Source organism: Canis aureus, chromosome 18 (assembly GCF_053574225.1).
Source record: "Canis aureus isolate CA01 chromosome 18, VMU_Caureus_v.1.0, whole genome shotgun sequence".
In the NCBI taxonomy this organism is placed as follows: domain Eukaryota; kingdom Metazoa; phylum Chordata; class Mammalia; order Carnivora; family Canidae; genus Canis; species Canis aureus.
In genome coordinates this window covers 41,008,225-41,027,755 of record NC_135628.1, presented here as the reverse complement: position 1 = coordinate 41,027,755, position 19,531 = coordinate 41,008,225, and the positions used below count along the sequence as shown (strand labels likewise).

General features: G+C 36.3%; 1 protein-coding gene across 6 annotated transcripts in view; it reads right to left on the bottom strand.

The window, feature by feature from the left end:
• Positions 1–5,231: 5,231 nt before the first annotated feature.
• SGCE (sarcoglycan epsilon) overlaps positions 5,232–19,531 on the bottom strand; it is a 68,639-nt gene continuing 54,339 nt past the window's right edge. For 2 of the 6 annotated variants that reach the window (XM_077856882.1, XM_077856885.1), the window contains 5 exons: positions 19,388–19,414; positions 18,470–18,658; positions 8,389–8,432; positions 7,476–7,510; positions 5,232–5,524 (listed from right to left, as the gene is read on the bottom strand). In XM_077856882.1, coding sequence (XP_077713008.1) covers positions 5,474–5,524; positions 7,476–7,510; positions 8,389–8,432; positions 18,470–18,658; positions 19,388–19,414 — 346 coding nt within the window. In that variant the 3' untranslated portion in view covers positions 5,232–5,473. Of the gene's footprint in view, positions 5,525–7,475; positions 7,511–8,388; positions 8,433–18,465; positions 18,659–19,387; positions 19,415–19,531 lie in introns of those variants that run through there. The other 4 variants (XM_077856883.1, XM_077856886.1, XM_077856884.1 and 1 more) reach the window with 3 other exon arrangements.

Here is a 19,531-nt window from a genome sequence, read left to right as displayed (position 1 = left end):
TACAAGATGGAGGAAGACGGATCTGTGATATGAGTGAATAGTGTTTCATTGTGTTAAACCACTGTGATTTCTGGGATATTTTTGTCACATCAGCACAGCTCACAAAATAATTCTTCCCCAAATGAAAATCCATCCTCTCCTGGCATGAGTTTTCAGTGTAGAGCAAAAAGCTCATCAAGCTTTTTGAACGTCATGTATATCACAAGTTGACTTATATGCTGTATGTCAATGATTTCATCCCACTGCAAACTGAAATGTCAACTACTAAGTTCAAATGATGGTAACTGCCTTTTAACATTGCGTATCAACGATATTGTGCAAAATCCAGCAGTGTCCCTTGCTTGATGAAGAAATCCTACTAACAGTTTGTTTAGCTTTCTTTTCTCACCTTGAGTTTTCATAATATCTCTCAGGGTTATTCCCTGTCCCAGGGTTTTCTCCAGAGCACCAAGATCTTCCTCAGTCCACTCACAGCCAAAGCCCAGGAATACAGGAGAGTTAGTGACCCCTGGAGTAACTCAGCTGCAAGATAGTGATTCTGTGAATGTAAGTCTAAATCTCTTGTCATTTTGAAGGGAAATTCTGAGGTGGATTCTACAGAGTTCATTAGAGGATCCCCAGTAGAACAGAGTTCTGCTTTCCAGAATAATAGCCAGATCCACAACATACTCTGTGTTGGCTTTCCTTCTGAACTTCCTAGACTCCTTAATCTTTCTGCTTCCATATTCTGGCTTCTTGGGATCATCCCCAAATTTACAACCTGTTTTGGGGAAACCAAACTAATTCAAAATTTCCTTTGTATTGCCACCTTTTGTGAATTTGCTCTATAAAAGCAATCAATAGATTCCCAGTTGATTAGAAAGGAATTACATATTGTTTGAAAATGGTGCAAAAATAAATAGCACACTAGTTACTGAGGTGGTAACTAGCGAACAGATTTCTGATTCAATAAAATCCACTTTTAAGAAGGACACTTTTCTGTTTTGGCTTCATGTATGTGGAATCTTCACCAAAAAATCATGTACTTTAGGACACAGAGACTTATATTCTATATTTGTAATGGAGCTCTAATCGGCTCTTATTACTATTTTGAATTGAAGGCAAATCTTCAGTCCATGATGGAGATCTGACCTCTCTAAAAGGAAAGCAGGTGGAGAGGAAACAAGATTCAGTAAGGAGGTCATCCAACTGCAATGCAAACCTGAGGGTCTCAGCCAACCTACCCAGGAGCTCTAGAGTAAAGTTTTTCCATTAGAGGAGTCCTAGGCCCTGGTACTGACAACATGCTCAGCCATGGATGGAGGGTGGCTGCCCAGGAGAAGCGTTTCTGTGTTCAAAGGTCAAGGCAGATCCTGAAGGTGCTAACAGCTGGTAGCTGGCAGTTAACCACCCTTTTTGCAGCTGAATGGCAAATTCTTTCCTGAAGGAAGTTCCAAGCAGCACACCCCCATGGTTGCCACAGTTTTACAAATATAAACATCAGTTCCAAAACTACATGGTAAATTACCTAAGATGAACTATAGTCTATTATTGAATGTAAAGTGAGATGATCTGACCAAAGAAATCTGTGTAGTACATCTACACCATTTAAAAATGTAAGATTTATTAATAAAGTCGTAAAATGTCTACAAAAATCATACTATTACATTTTAATTCTGTGAAATGTGAATAAAATACCATCCCTGCCTTTCTCTGACCATTAGATTCTGGCAAATACCCAACTTTATATACTTTATCTTTTTGCTAGCTATTGGAGGAATAACTGTAACACAAATTTTGGCTGACCTCTGAACGTTTGGGTGATACTAAAGGCCAGATTTCTCATCAACTTCATGACTACACTGAATACCTAACCCATATGACTTACTAATTATATCATCAGTCCAGACCTCTACTTTGAGCTTCAAATTAACCGACCTTGCTTGGTTTTCTGAAAGGTACTTTGCCTAAAACTGAACTCATATTGTTTTCTTCAATTTTAGTTCTATCCAGTAACTTCTATCACAATGGGCAACACTGTCATTTGACAAAAACAAAAACAAATCCCCAGAAAACCACAAAACATCAGAATTAGCCCCTTTCTTTTACTGAACACCACTTCTAAAGTATCGACATACCAACAACTAGTTTTTTTATCGCCTAAATAGCTCTTGAATCTGTCCATTTCTCACCACCTTTTGCATCTTTAGCCTAATCAAAGCTATTATTTCTCTGATTGCCTTTAACAGCCTACTAGTTGGTCTAGCCATACTCACTCCACTCACCTACTCTATGGAAGAGCTGGATTGTATAAAAATGCAAGAGATGACATCATAGCCCTCCTCCTTAAAACCCTTCAGACTGGGATCCCTGGGTGGCGCAGCGGTTTAGCGCCTGCCTTTGGCCCAGGGCGCGATCCTGGAGACCCGGGATCGAATCCCACGTCGGGCTCCCGGTGCATGGAGCCTGCTTCTCCCTCTGCCTGTGTCTCTGCCTCTCTCTCTCTCTCTCTCTCTCTCTGTGACTATCATAAATAAATAAAAAAAAAAACCCTTCAGACTTTACTTGTCTGCCTTTCAAGTCATGCAATGGCTTGGTCCTGCTTAACTCTTGGTTCTCACCCTCCTCCACACTTTCCCAACATCTTCTTCCTATTGTCCACACTCCAGCTGCACTGGACTTTCTGATAGAACTCTGTATTTACTACGATCTCTTCTCCCAATAGAATTTAGATAGATATTCTCTTTTCTCCACCTCAAATACTCTTTTTCACACCACTTCATCTAATGAGTTTTCATTCCTCCTTTTGATAGCACAAGCTTCCTTAGGAAATCTTCTCTGACCTTGCAGACTAGGGCAAGTACTCTGTGATATGTTTTTATATCACCAATTATTTTCCCTCATAGCATTTATTACGACTGCATTTTGACATTTATTGGTATGACTACTTGATTAATGTCTCTCTTTCCCACTACAATGCAAATTCCACATGGGCAGAGCCTGTGCTTTGTTTGGCTTACCACCATATCCTCAGAGCATGACTTGATTCACATTAAGACACTGGGTATGCAATAAATAAGCAGCTAGTAAGGGCTCTACAAGATATCCAAATTGCATATTTCTGCAGTTGTTCCATCAGATAGTGGCTTGTTAGAAAGTTTTTATCCATCCACTCAATTGGGTATAGTCAGGACATAGGAAGTGATAGCTCTAGTCCTGCACCATTCATTGATCCCAGAAGCCACACACCTCACCTACTTGCTATATCTGTACTTGGAGGCTCTGGCCTTAATGCTGTTTTTTAATTATTTTCTGAATAAGTCTCTTAGCCTCAAATTTAACCTTAACATTTGCACCTAACATTCTTTTCTATCATCATTGTAGACTTATAAAGATGTGAACTTTTATAAAGAGAAGTCATAATTTATTGGGTGACTGCCCCTTGGAGGAAGGAAAATTCGCAGACTTTTAGGGGGTATTTGGAATCCAGATCTGAGTTTTTTGGAATTTCTGAAGGTGCTGACAACAATTGCAGTTGATTTTTTTAGGGTAAAGCCTTACTGTGGCCAACTGAGAAAAGGTGTTCTAATTTAAGTTCGTCTTTGGGATCCCAAACTTACCATATACTCTTTTGCCCACACTGAGGGTGTTTATTTGGGATAGAAATCTTCAGCATGGAGCAGAATGCCCCCTTTTTGACCCATAAAGTAAGGACTACTAAGATAGCAATGACCATTAGGAAACTCTTTGAACTCTTCCTCGCCATCAAAATATCAAATCAGAGGCAAGATCACTTTTTCAGAGGCAGAGATTAAGGCAATTATCACCAATTTGTGAGATGCTGATTGATGATTTTTATCCCATTCAATTCCTTAATATGGTCAGTGCAAAAACCAGTGCTAACTCCATCTGCATTTTCCAACCCTCACAGTGGCCTCTTTCCTAGAACAGATGAATCAAGTTCCTAACCCTTGATCTGTAGTTCCTCATTTGTGGATCACATATTATTATTCCTGCTCACTTGGACTACCAAGCTCCTGCTCACTTGGACTAACAGTTTTATTTCACTGGACGGAGCAATGTTTGTTAATTCTCTGCCACTGTGTCACAATCTAGTTATCTGGAGTCATGGCAACCTTTCCTCCTAGGACTTGAACTGACCCAGTATATTTACAACGTCAAGCTGGTAACTCCTGAAGAATAGCAAGTGGCAACCCTCTATGTGTTTTGGGAAGGAATAAAAATATAAGATATCAAAGAACCTACACCCTTTAAGAAATCAAAGAACCTATACCCTCTGTTAAATCCCAAAAAGGAGACAGTGGGGGTTGGGGGGGTAGGGGTGTTTCCGATGTCAAGGACATGATAGAATGCCTAAGTGAAAGACACATTGTTGCATACAATGCTAACAGGGATTTTTTTTAGATTTCAAATCCCGTTTATATAACATTTGTGTGTCCTCTGACCAATTGACAAGTAACACAGATATCTACCCAGAGAAGAGAGGTTTTCTAGCTGGTCTAGTCTACAAAAGTGGCCCTGCGAGCTGGTCTGATAACCAACCACATTTTAACCAATAGTACCCAACATGTATGAGGCAGACCACTACGGTATGAGGAAAGCCTTGAGAGTAGTGTTATTACAGGGGAACTCAAGGTATTGGGAGCTAATTCATGTCACCAACAGTGGGTAACTATTCTCTTTTTTGAGTAATAGCTCCCAGCTTGCTTCTAAAACCAAGTATCTGATTACAGAAACAAGTAATTAGGGGATTCCTGGGTGGCTCAGCGGTTCAGCGCCTGCTTTTGGTCCAGGGTGTGATCCTGGAGTCCCGGAATCGAGTCCCACGTCAGGCTCCCAGCATGGAGCCTGCTTCTCCCTCTGCCTGTGTTTCTGCCTCCCTCTCTCTCTATGTCTATCATGAATAAATAAATAATAAAATCTTTAAAACAAGTAATTATGCAGCCTGAGCCATCCTTCATAAACTAGGTATCATCAGATCCATAAGCCATAAAACACTCCAAGAAGTAGTATATAAAAGAACAGATTAAAACATGCCACAAGGATCACAGTATTATTTAAATGGATTATTCACCTCCAACACAGAGAGTAGACATTTTCCATATTTATAGAGCGTGCTTACTGAAATCTTACTGAATAAAGAATGACCACATGAGCCTGTTCCTAGCAACAGAAGATTCCTACTATAGAGAAAGCAATCAAATATTTTCTGAAATAAATTTCACCCGATATTAAGCTTCATTAATAATATTTATTTTAAAGGTCCCTTTTTATTGTAACAAATATAAAGTCATCGATGTTTTACAAATTGTCAAAAATGCTTTAAGTACAAAAAAAATACATTAGTAAAATGAAAGTTACACAGTGTTATTTGCTACATACTTAATACTGTCAACATGCACACCATATGCCAGAAAAGCTCATGCATTATTGGAAAAGAGAAGAAATTAGATATAACACCTATGCTGTCTGATTACAAATTCATTGCTTCGGTCAATTTCCTTTCTTCAGGGATACCATTTACCTGCAGTGTGGAAGAATGAACATAGGCATGACTTAGGGCATGGACACTTTTAGATTTTGAGCAAAACAAAGAATGACAAGGAGCAATTTTCTATCTTCTTATTGTACTCTAAAAATAATTATGTTGACATTATTTCTCTGCACTTTGTTTTTTGTTTTTTTAAAAAGGAAAAATTCTAAATTGGTCCTCTCCTTCTTGGGCCAAAGCTGTAATGGTTTGTACTTCTCAGAAGGAATGGTCTAAAAATTCCTCCCATAATAAACAAAAAGAATGAGGTTGACTGCGGGATGTATGACTGTACCTTTTAATCGTGGCTTTTTAGAAAATACCGTGTAGGTTGGAAGGGCAAAGAAAATGAGAAAACCTGAAGGGGCATCAAACCGAATGGCTTGGGCCACGTCCAAAAGCCAGTGCTATTGTCAGCTTGTAACTACTCTATTATCTCAGCTAGCGCTTAAGTCCAGGATTACAACACTGGCAGCTAGTTCGTTTCTTAAACTTTTGGTGATCATTAAAAAATAAAATAAAATAAAATAAAATCACTAACTCAATAGAACAAACTTCAAAATATACTCTTCCCTGACAAATTCCATATAAGTAGCTACAAATAAAATTACTTGGTATCCAAGAGACAAACCTTGTGCTTAAATTATCTTCATAAAAACAAACAAACAAACAAAAAAACAAAACAAAACAAAAAAACAACTGTGACCTTGCACAGTGGCTTGAGGTGCTTGGAAAAGGCAAATTATTATTTCATGATAATCATGCACAAGTGTGGTTGCCTCTTTGTGGTCCTGGGAAGACCAGGAAGGAGTGACCAAAAAGCTGTTGTAGCTGTGAAAATACATAAATAGCACTAAATCCATGGATGCGTATACATAGCAAAATAATCGAGAAACTGAGAAACAAACTACTTTTTTCATTCAAACAGAATGGGAATTAGGAATGTAACCTGCCCATTCAGCTCTTCTCTCCAGGAGGCATAACTCTATTTGGTTGTACATTTATCAGAGGCAGAAACACGACAATCTATCATAATTACAAAAATGCTAGGGTGGTCTCTCTCCCTTTAGCACTTAGATACTTCGGGAACTCATCGAAAACAACAGTGACAAGAAGAAAACAACCAAGAGGAGATAGTGCACTTTAGTCAATAATGTGCTCCAAATTACAGAAAAATATAAGAGAACAAGGAGGTAATAGGCTATCGTATTAACTAAAAAAGGAGATCAAAGCTTCCTTGACTCAAGCAAAATGCCTGCTCCCCAAAATCTGTTTTAGAAAAATAATCTAGAAAATTGAGTTGAACAACCTAAAATTCCCCTAGGGAAATTCTTTGGCTCTTATCCCATTTGCTCAGGCATAAATTGTCCTCGTAGTTGAAAATGCTGCCTATTACTAAAAACTAGCACACTAACAAGTCTACTTGCTGAAAATCTATACCACTATCAAATATGTGTCTCTAATATCATCTACTCAGGCTTATTTCCTCTAATGGGGGGGATAAATAAAATCTGGATTTTGAAAACACAAATTATTCACTGTTTTGCTAGAAGCTGTCGTCTCCTACTCACTCTTTCCATGAAATAGTTAAGAATCAGAGGAAAGGCATATTAGAAGAATTATAAGTTTATGAATTTAATGAGGGAAATACAGAAATATTCCTTTAAAATTTTTCCTCTTAAAAAAAGAAAAAAGCCATGCAATTAGTGGTTAACAGGGATTTGTTTTTGTCTTTGCTCTTTAGGTAACAGATATTTATAACAAAGTTTGTTCCTTCATCAATCTCCTGAATGCTTACACAGTAGCACCACCACATCAATATATTGAACACCCTTGTTGAAACACGTTAGCATTTAATTAAAACAAGTGATCAAAACTATGGGGGGAAATTCTGATAAACATTATCGCATAATTAAAATCTGATGAACAACTTCATTATACTTGCCTCAAATCTTTGAAAAGTTGTCAAACGAAAATCTCCTTAAATTCCCGAAAGCAGTAATAGAGAAAATAATTTTTGAATGGAAACATCCAATAAATTTCTATATGTGTGCAAGGTTTTTAAGAGACTTACTTAATAGCTTCCCTACTACAATACCACTATTCATACTCAGAATTCCACATCCAACTTACATTTTTAAAACTTCTCTTGCTTTTCCAAGAGAGCCACAAAAGGCATTACTGGTTGCCTGGCAATTAGAACTAGGAATCAACCACTAATTAGAAGACAATCATGAATAAGTTATCTACTTGGTACCGAGATGAATGAAATAATTGGCTGTGGAAATTTTTTAGGGACACTTGAAAGAAATAAACTTGAAGAAAGCAAGTCTTAGGGAAATAGAATAGTCAAGGGAGAATCATCCGCCATCTTGTTGTCACTGGTCATATTATAACAGCTTTTTAAAGTGGCATTAAAACCAGGCCAACCATTTCTCATTTATCCCCCTGAAGCCTCAGTGATTAGTCACAATGGTTTCCTTTTGTAAGAGTCAGTTTCAAGCTGCTCACTTACTGAGACAAATCCTGGATGGGTCCAAGCTAAGAATCTTTCATACCAAGGGGAAAAACAGGGAGCTTCGCTAAAGGAAGGGGATTTTATTCAGTCTTCCTTAATTAGACAGGACCTCCATGGATGCTTTTGCTCTAAGATCCTTTACCCTATGTTTTTCACTCTGATGCCAATCCATCCAATAATCTAAGCTATTATTCTGAGGTTCTAACTCTGATTAAGGAAGGACACAACTGTTTTGCCTTACTTGATGAAGCTAAAGTTTCATCAATTATATGGTACTACAATTATCGTTCAGTCTGTTAGCTTCATACATCAATATATCAACATTACTTTTAGGACTTACCTGTAGTCTGCTGTTGGGGAATCTGAGTCTGATGTGGCAAGTTCCTAGAAATGATTGACATTTTTGAGTAAAACTTTGTTTACACACATACAGACAGTAGACATACTAGGATGAAAAATTTTATAGCTAAATAGATCCCCAGAAATCATCTAAGCTAGCAAACTCCCATGAGTTTATGGATGGGAAACCTGAGGTCTGACGAAGAGGAATTATATAATATTTGATAACATTCATAAAGCTCCACTAAATGCTGTGTTCTACCTCATAACAACCTACGAGGTAAGTATTATTTTTCCCAACTTACAGATAAGGAAATACCCTTAGAGGTCTGAGCTACATAGCTAAGAAGTGGTGGATAAAGATGTGAACCCAGGGACTCCAAGGCTTGCACTTGTCACTTGTACACTTTCAGACCCAGGTCTAGAACATCTGTACATGCTCACACGCTCTCACAGAACAACATACATACCCATCTTTATTTATTATGCCAAAGCTATGCTCTTCTATCCCTGCGCAGGAAATGACACTGGCCATCCACTCAACTGTACTAGTCACGATATAGAAGTCAGCAACGACCTCTCCCTTCCTTCAGTTCCCACATCCCAATCTTGGGAACTCTTGACAATTTTCCTCAATCTCTCTTTGAATCTGTCTTCTTTTTGACTTGTGTTGCTAACTTGGTTGAAGCCATCACTATTTCTCACTTGGAACTTTGCAACTAAGCTGAATTGTTTCCTTAGTCCCACTCTTGCTCCCTCAAAATCCATTGCACACATTGCTGTCAGATGATCTTCTAAGACACAATTCTGATTAAGTCATTTAAACACACATCATTATTTCCTTATGCCTACTTGCAAATTAAGTTTCAAGTTTCTTAGTGTGGGCCCAGAAGACCATCAATATATCTGGTCCTGACATGGAGCATCCCCTGACTGCCTGAAATAGAGCCACCGCCACCATGGCCACAGCCATCCTTTGACCCAACCAGTTCCCCTTTGTCCTTGCAAACTGAACTTAAAATTTGTTACAATGGACACAAGTTACTCTTATAATCTAAAACTATCCCACAAGCAATGGGTCAAAAATTGTAACCCATTACTTGTTTTAATTAAAAAATATCTCAAGTACCACATGTTCTACGCCTCCTCACTCTCCAAGCACTGCTTCTCCATTAGGTTACCATTTAGTATGGTTTCATACACATGCTGATTGTTGTCGTATTTCTCATCACATAATGTTTATTGGTCCCGAATGCCCTACCAGCAAGAACCTCTTATTTTGTTTAGTACCCCCAACACTAAGCATGCAATAAATAATGTTTGAATGAATATGTGCAGAAGGATACTTAGAAAGATTCACATAAAATACACATATTTATTAACATTCATATTCATTTATTTTCATATTTTGATATTAAAATTTGCAAAAATGTACAACTTAGATTCTGTGTGGAAGAAATTCCCTTGTTGCAGAGTAGAGCTAGATCCAAACCAGGAGTTTTCAGTTTTTTTTTTGTTTGTTTGTTTCTCTTCAGCAATGGAATTCCTTTTAATTGAAATCCTAAGCAGAACTTTTGATGTACAAAAGAGATAAATGTGAGGTTGCCTGGGTTGAAACAAGGGAGCCAGGAATTCCGCCTGCTTTGTTTCTTTTGCCCCACATGCTGGCCCCTAAGGCATTTCTAAGAAACCTCCAAAAAACAGAGTTTGAAAATCATTGATCTGAATCATTTCAGCCAGGCAAATATTATGTTCCAAATAAAACGATCTTAAGTGGAAAGCTATATATGCTAAATACTACTTAAACTCCTAAATTAATCTATAGAAATGTTAATGACTTTGAGTAATTCTTTAAAATTTTCAGCTCCATTTTAAATATATTGTTAGGGAAATAAAATCAATTCTAATTCAATTCGAGAATGTTACTTAATAATTCATCCAATAATTATATTCTTGTTTGCTATTACCTATCAACTCTACTTATCCTTGTGTGGCCTCATGGAGTATTTTATTTGCTTGTTTATTCTTTCAGTATCTCACACGATGTATTTATACTGGTTTTGATTATAGAAGTAAAAAGATAAATTTATAAACCACAGAGAAAATAAGTTCTAGATTTAAGGATGGGAAAACAAACATCTTTACTATAGAAGTCAAAAAGCAATTTCATGTGCCTTTGGGAAGGGGATATGAGTCTTAACTTCTCAGATACAACTAATTGGGCCTATATGTTCTACATCAGAAGCTATTCGAGCACACCTTATACACATACACCCTTCATTTCCTATCCACCTCTAGCTCTACCTAGCCTATTAATGAATTAAATCAATATGCTTTGACAAAACAAAAATACTGAAGATGACAAGAAAAGCCTTTCAAAAGCCCTAAATCAAGGATGCCCCAAATTCAAAATCAATATTTGGCTGAAGTAGTTGGAACTCCCTTATTCCTGTTAGCCAGTCCAACTTACCCTTTGGTGGAACAAAGTTTGAAAACCATTGATCAAAGTCCATCTCCACCCTGTCATTTCTTCTCTAGCTCCTGATTTTTTCCTCTTACACTGCTGAACTGTGTAAATAGTAATGGGCTTGGCTAGGTTTGAGGAGAAATGGTTGGTTGAGAAAGTGCCATACGCAGAAGGTAGCAAGAAATCCAGAGATCTCTGAGAAAGCAATGGTGTTACTTTGGTTTATGGATTTAAAAATACCTGCAGTGCATGTCCCAATTGGTTCGGTTTGAACGATGTACATGCGCTACACGCAATCTCAACTGAAATATAGATGAGTTATATAAGAGTGCTTATATGTGCAAACAGGTACTCAACAAGAAATCTGTGGAGATAGAGCTTCCCCCGCATCTCCAGGGTGGGCACACCTGACTCTAGTGTGTGCCCAAACCTGTGACTGCATATGAGCCTATGAATGTCAGAGTGTTCAAATATCCCTGATGGGCATACTTGAAGTGTGAATTCCATTTAAGAGTTGAAGGGAGGTACCTCATAAGAGCACTGCTTCAGGCATACTGGAGAAATTGCTATGAGTAACCAACTCTACTATAGTCAAGCAGACCAGACAGTGAGGAAATAGAAGCATTTCCATCTTTGGTGAAAGCACAAAACTGAAGGCAATTACACAAGGGAGCAGGGCTGACTTCAAATAGAAGTCCAATAATCCTTCAAAGAAAGGACCTCTATAAAGTCATAAAACTATTTAGAATAATTATGTTATTAATGTACTAATGGAAAGATTATTATGTGTAAACTGCATTACATAGAAAAAAGATTAAGAAAACTGGAGTTCCCTAAATTATTAGCATTAATTATTTCTTAATTTTACTACCATTAATTACATGCATTTAAATAGAAAATTATGTAAATTAGCCATTGCACAAACTTTATTCTTTAAAGAAGCAAAGGTAATAATGTGCAAATTAATAAATAAGTGATTTGGGGGGAGGACACGATTATTTATTATTTGTACAACCATTTTAAGGTAATTTGACATTCTTGGATATCCTGTAGAATAAATCTATGAGTTAGGTTGATGATTATCAATGCATTATATTCCTACTTGCTTGAAGACTCAAAAGCAAAGAAAGGTTAAATGATGTGCATTAAGACACCGAATCTGTGCCACATTTGAAAATAAATGACATTAGTTTGGCTATATAGAATAAATGACATTAGTTTGGCTATATAGAATACAAAACACTTCTCTTTAAGATTAGTATGGAGCCATTTAACAATAAGTAATATATTTAACAATAGTAGTATATGTTTGGAATTTCCCAATTACTTCAGCAAAATTGATGTTGCCTAACCCTTGAATTTTCTATAATTTTTTTCCATCAAAAATGCTGATTTGAACCCCTTACCACTTTTACTAAAGAACCAGGCCATTATTTGGATTAAGGAAGGAAGGACACAAAGAAATTGGAAATGTCACTGTAACTTTTCATTTCAAAGCCTAATTTTAACCCAAATCAGTGTAGAACATGCATGGAACATAAATGAGAAAGGAGATATTCATTTATGTCTTTTAGATATTTTTCTCCTGTTTGCATAAAGCCAAAAGCAAATCTACCACAGCTTTAAACTGAAGCAGTACAAATGTATAGAACCAAAGTCCAACAAAGAGATACTGCATCCTTGCTGAATTAAAAAAAAAAAAAAAAAAAAAGATTTGGCTTCGAAATATCCTTGGCTGCTTGACACTTCTAGTCAACAGGAAACCATTACCTTGGTCCCCTAAAACATTCTCTTCAACTGATATTAACTTTCATTGAAACCTAATTTTTTATTTATGAAATTATACCATAGTTAGTTCTCATTATTACCAAGGTGAAGACAAATGGAAAAATACTTTAGACTAAAGCTAAAATGATTAGTTCGTATATCTTTAATTAGAAGACTGAATTCTAGTTTTATATTCGTTAATTTATAAAAGATTAAGCACGACCTACCTCCTGTTTTGAGGGAGACCCAATTACTCTGGATTAGATATTATGTTTAGTATAATGAATAAGGAAAATTTTCATATAGATAATTAAAATCATTCTAAAAATGGGTAGTTTCCCCTATTATTCATTACATAAAATCTTCTATTAAGATGCCTCTCACTCAGGGAAAATCGATTGATACTGATGTTGGTATGAGAAAAGAGTAATAAGGAGGCAGATCTACCCCCAAAAGAAACACATAATACATTACAAATTTTAGAATAAATTCTATTTTAGAGAATTGAATATCTGAAGTCCTCCAGCAATGTCTCCCATAAAAGTGCAAAATTAAAGTTTCCCAGTGGTTTTTAGTTTTTTGAGGTTCAGCATTTCTCTAGCTCATTTAGGACTAATCAGTACTCATCTCTCACTTCTCTACACCATTTTTCTCAGGCAGCTGAAGGAGGTGTGAAAAGTCTTGAAGCTGATAAGTATAAACCCACAAATAGTCCCAACACTCTAGATCAAGCACCTGGACTGCTCCCCTTTCACACTTTTCTTTTGTACATACCTCTTAGGGAGGAATAAGGAGAAACTGTTCCCCCTTTTAGAACTCTAGGTGGAAGGGTGTAAATAACAACATCGTCCCCACCTCTACCCCCAAAAGAAATACCAAGGTGGCTCTTCCAAATCCTGAAACCTAGTTCCTTTAATTATTTTATTAAGGAATTCTCAATCCTTTTTCCTGATCCACCTAACTCACAATATCCAGCAGATTCCAAATCCACAGAATGTTAGCTCTGGGATCTGCATTGTAGAAGCTACTCAGGTGACTGTGATCTGCAACTTTGTTTGGACAGAACCAGGCTAGCCTCTCTCTCTCTCTCAACATACCTTTTAGGACCTAAAATGCTATAACTTGGAGTTTGATTTTCTGCATGTAAATCATATCAAAGGTTTGTTTTCAAGGTACATCAGTCAATCTGTAATATATTTTAAGTTAAATCTTTGGTCAAAAACATAACCCTAATCACAACGATGACTCTTTGGACAAAGCAAATTTACTTGTAAGAATTACTTTATGGGGCACCTTGGTAGCTCAGTCGGTTAAGCATCCAACTCGATTTCTACTCAGGTCATGATCTGAGTAGGTTGTGAGATGGAGCCCTGCTGGGTGTGGAATCTGCTTAAAATTCTCTTTCCCTCTTCCTCTGCCTCTCCCTCTCCCACCCCCGCACCAATTGTGTGCACTGTAAATAAATAAATAAATAGATAAATAAATAATTTATAAAAAGGAATTATTCTATAATGTAATCTCCAGCAATGAATGGTAATAAGGGGACAGGACCTAAAGAGACAAGTTTTTCTTACTGTTAATGGTAACATGTATTCACTGAACTGCAAAGATCATTGATTAAGTACAGATGCAAAAAGCCTGACTGTATCAGGGGGCAGGGAACATTCTACAGAATGTGTGACTACTACTCTTCAACACTGTCAAGGTCATGGGAACTGAGGAAGGTCTAAAAATCTGCCCAGATCAGAGGAAAGAGACATGCCTCGACAGAGTGTCCCTGACAGAGTCCTGGAACAGAAGGACATTAGGGGAAAAAAACTATAAAATCTGGGGCACCTGTGTGGCACAGTCAGCTAAACATCTGACTCTTGGTTTTGGCTCAGGTTATGATCTCAGGGTCCTGGGATCAAGCCTGCATCAGGCTCCACATTCTGCATGGAGTCTGCTTGAGACTCTCTCTCTCCCTCTCTCTCTCATTCTCGGCCCCTCCCACTCATGCTGTCTCTCCCTCCCTCTCTCTCAAACAAATAAAATCTTTAAAAATAAAACTAATGAAATCTCAAATTATTAAATTAAATTAAAAAAATCTGAAGTCTGCTTAATAGTAAAGCACCAATGCTATTTTCTTAGTTGTGACAAATGTACTATGGGGAAACTGGGTGAGGGATCTCTGGAAACTCTCTGTGTTATCTTTACAACGTTCTGAACCTTGAAAATCATTCCAAAATAAAACAGTTATTAACAAATACATTAGCAAAGATCAAGCTAAACTGACCCTACATTTCTATATTATGTGATTGTTTTAACAGCCTTTGATACTCTCTTTACCCTGGAATGTAGAAATGAAATACAAAATGAAATCGTCCTTTCTGAGCTTGCTCCAACTCCTACTCTCTCCAGCTTCCCTTGCCACTACCTGCTCCATCCCTTGCCTGTAAACTGGATCAGAGATCCTTCTGAGTTCAATGATACATTATCTTTGACTTAAATCAAGATAGGCAAATAATCTAATCTCAGCTTTAACCTAATTTAGCTTTATCTCTTATCCAAGTCTCAATTTTATCATCTGCAAATGATCAGACATTTCTTTTACTGTCTACTGCATGGTACCAGCGTGTAGTCCTGTGAAGCACTGTACCAAAAAAGAAAATATTACTGTGAAACTGACAAATAATGGTGGCAGCCCCTTGTCATAGAACTGTTATGAGTTCTCTACCTGGCGTTGTTATAAGTTTCTCTAGACCTTCTAGACTGACTTCTTTAAAAGACCCAGGCTAATTTCCACACAGCTCTTAAGGAAAGCTTTGAATGTTCTTGAGTCTCACTTAGAAACCAAAGTCCACTTTCAGCCATGTCCTTATGCCTGAATATTTCTAGTGTCAAGTCTGAAGAATAAACATGAAATCCTATAGCTAGCCAAATTATATATGAATGACAAAATCTGTAAGGTTAGGATGAATATGGGAAGATGAAATGTGTGCCCTTTTAGGAAGGGTTAATTAACAAACACCAGGCAGCATTCGCCAAGCATGGACTTGGTTATCAAGTACTGTAATGCCTCATCAAATAGAGTATCTCATTTTAATGTGGAGAATTCAATTCAATCCAAATGACCAAAATACATATGCATGCACTTGGTGCTGAAATAAAACTTTAAAAAACAGGGCCATGCTTTTAAGGTAAGAGTAAAAGATGAATTTGCGTAAAGGACAGCTGTGACGAACCTGATACAATGAATCTCCCTATTATCTGGCATGTTGGAAAATGAGGTTAATCACATATTCTGGCTTATAGGGAGTTACCATAGAGACAGTGCACATATTATCCATTTCCAAGAATAAAAGAAAGATAATATACACTCAAAACTGAAACTACACCGAATGTAATTTAATTTCCCTCTGATGAGTCAGACGTACTTGACGAACTCGCAGTGCCTCAGAATAATCATTGTGCACATCATCAATTATCTATCTACCCTATTTATATAGAAGTGCTAGTTAATGGAGTTTTTCCATTAGCAGAAATCTGAATAATGTGAAGGTTTTCTGGACTTAAAAATACATATGTGGTCAAATTGTCACAAGTTCAATAGAATAACCTATTGCATTTGCAAATAGAGAGATCTGATCAACATAATGACAGTTGATGGGGTGATGGAAGGACCAGGAAGATGTATTTCATTGCAAACTAGATAGAAAATTTTGTTGTGTTTATAATAGGGGTAGAAACACTGCAAAACTCTAACCACAGAAAATCAAAATAATTTTTAAGGAGCTACTTATTCTCAACATGATATGGTCAGAAAGCATCTCTAAATGACATAGCTTTTCTCTCTTCCTTCAACTTCCCTAGCAACAGAGTTTTACGGATTTACAAAGATATTTAAGCTCCCCTACTCATTATAATGACTATTTCTCTATTCCAAAATTTGATAGCATTGTTATTTTGTCAACAAAAGCATTTCTTGGACTGTGTTCTTTGAAGGGTTACCTCTTCTGGCCTATTTCCATAGATTCATGAAGCATCTCAATACACTCAAGGCCTCTGAGAACTCTTGTAGTTTTAAAACAAACAAAAAAAAAACTGTTTCTCAAGTGTATTTGACAATTTCGCTTTTGAGAATATATATCAACATTTGAAGGATATATACCCATATTTCACTAGCACTCTTGGGTAGCCTTAAAAAAATTTAAAAATTCTTTCCATTTGGAAATGAATGATAAGGCTGTTCATATTTTCATCTAAAAAAAGCATGAGAGATTGTTAAATCATGAGCTACTATAATATTCTTGAAATATACTAATTTTTTTCATCTGTATCTAATACTGGTGAAGTGAGTTTTTTAGGATGTCCCACTAACTATCAGAGAACAAAGAAATCTATCCTTTCCATTGTATAAAACTAAATTTTGTGTGACTTCAATATTCATATCCCTGGGCTGCCTGGGTGGCTCAGTGGTTGAGCAGTTGCCTTTGGCACAGGTTGTGATCCTGGGGTCCTGGGATCGAGTCCTGTATCAGGTTCACCGAAGGGTGCCTGCCTCTCCCCCAGCCTATGTCTCTGCCTCTCTCAGTGTGTTTCTCATGAATAAATAAATAAAATCTTAAAAAAAAAAATTCACATCCTTGATCAAATGTTTCCAAAACTCAAAATTTTAAATGTATGCAATTTTCTCCACTGTCAATCAGACTTCAATTACTTATACATACATGCCTACATAAACACATATCTTAGCCTATTCAACAGTAAGCAAATAACGTTAGAAAAGTTTAATACAATATTTTCAGATTTCTTAAGTATTTTGAACAAATTTATTGAGTCTATCTATACTATTCATATTAATTACTGTTTAATCTCCAAATTACTACATACATTTTGCATGGTTACAAAATAAGCACTCACAATGGGAAAATTTTACATCCAGTATGATACCCAGAGAAATCTTTAATCAGTAAGAGGTTATTATATTATACCCTTTATGTGGTGAGGGTGGGGTGAGGTAGATTTTTCTCTATATCCATCATATTTACAAAAGTAAAGTGAAAAAGAGGAGGATCTCAAAAACAAATATGTGACTTCCTTGGGAAACTAAATTTATCCCATTTTAACATAACATTTGATTAAAAGAAGAAAAAATAAAGAGCCATGTTCTAAAAAATAAATGACAATTTTACCTACAATTCTTTTATATCAAAATTGAGCTTATAGGCATATAATGTGGGTTCTCAAAGAGCAACTGGGCAAATTCCTCAACCCTTTGGCCCCCATAGGTAGGCTTCTTCCAGACTTTCTGATCATAGTCCTTCCAATATTACAAAGGTTGGCACTAATAAATTGTATTTATAGTCAAAATTGGAACTACTCATTTTGACATATAAGCAGATCACAAAAAATAACATAAAAACCTTTCATCCTGAGGCACAAAAATTAGATTAAATAAGATGTGTGGTAATAACATTAAAAAAATAGGTTAAAAGAACCAAATAATTCCAATAATAGCTCTAAAAAAGAATCAATTTGTTATGGTTTAGGATATGCTTCTCTTTTTCACAATTAACTCATCTTTGAGAACACATGTTAGTTTATTAGCAGTGTCAATATCTTAAATACTAAGGTGAATATCATCTTGTTTCAATTAGCGAAGAAAAAAAAAATGCATTTCCTGAAAGTAATCCTTTATGTTTGGGTCAGCACCACCAGGTTGAGATCTACCTTGTCAATGTCCTTTTGGTATTTTCTCTTAGAGTTGTCAACAAACAAAAGCAATAATGAAAAGGTCTAGTCTTTATGGAAATTAAGTAGATATATTCATGCATATTAATAATGACAGGACCACATGGAAACTTACTGCTGTGTTTGCATCAGTGGCATATTCGTGCTCTCATAACTGTCCGTGTGCAGAGGAGGTATGATCTCCCCAGTTACGGGGTGAAACACAGGGAGCGTTGACAAAGGCCATGCTATCTCTCTATTCTTGGACATGTCACGGAGTTCTTTGGTAGATTTCTGAATAGCACTATGATGAACCAGCTGGATGCTAGATGGAAAAGAAATAAAACAACATATATTTAAAATCAAATATTAGCCCAGTGGGTCATCAAATTTTAAAAAGTTATAATTTTTTTTCCTGTTTAAAATAAGACATCATTCCACTTTGAGCACTCTACAAGTTATCTCTGAAAAAGATATATTTCACATGCTTTTAACACAGCAAAACTGAACATCGTAAACCAATTTTTAAATAAGTGTGTCTTGCATGAAACTAAGCTATAAAGCATTGTGTTAATATTTCAGCCCTAAGAAACAAACTAGTATTCTATTTAATTTCTACAATTAAGATTAAACTACCATAGCTTTTACATTGTTGCTTCTGATGGGGCATTTATAAATACTCACAGAAGTTTCATTTTATGGTAGGTTATTACTGTAGATTCAGGAAAACGTGTATGAAAGGTCTTTTCATCTGTTCTCTGGTTTATAGAAATGCAGATTGGGAAATCACATCATATAAATGGCAAGTTAATATTCTGAATCTGAAATTTTAGGTTTAATTTTTATCTATGTAATCTTATTTTCAAACCCTTTTTATTTTTAGTCTCTATCCCTCCTAAACATCTATTTAGAAAGCAGCTTTCACATTTATGAAATAAACTATGAAAGATGATGAATGACAAAGTAAAAGCATGACACACATGTATGCAGCATGATAAGCAACTGAGAAGTGAAAAAACATGATAAAGAAAATAACAGGAAAGAAGACACTTACTCTGGTGTTTGCATGTTTCTCTTTTCCCTAGAAACAAAACAAAATTTATGAATTAAATAATAGCATTGATATTTGAAACATTAAGACTATATGCTCATGGGATCTTGCATGATGTGGAAATGCTGACATTGTTACTATTAAATG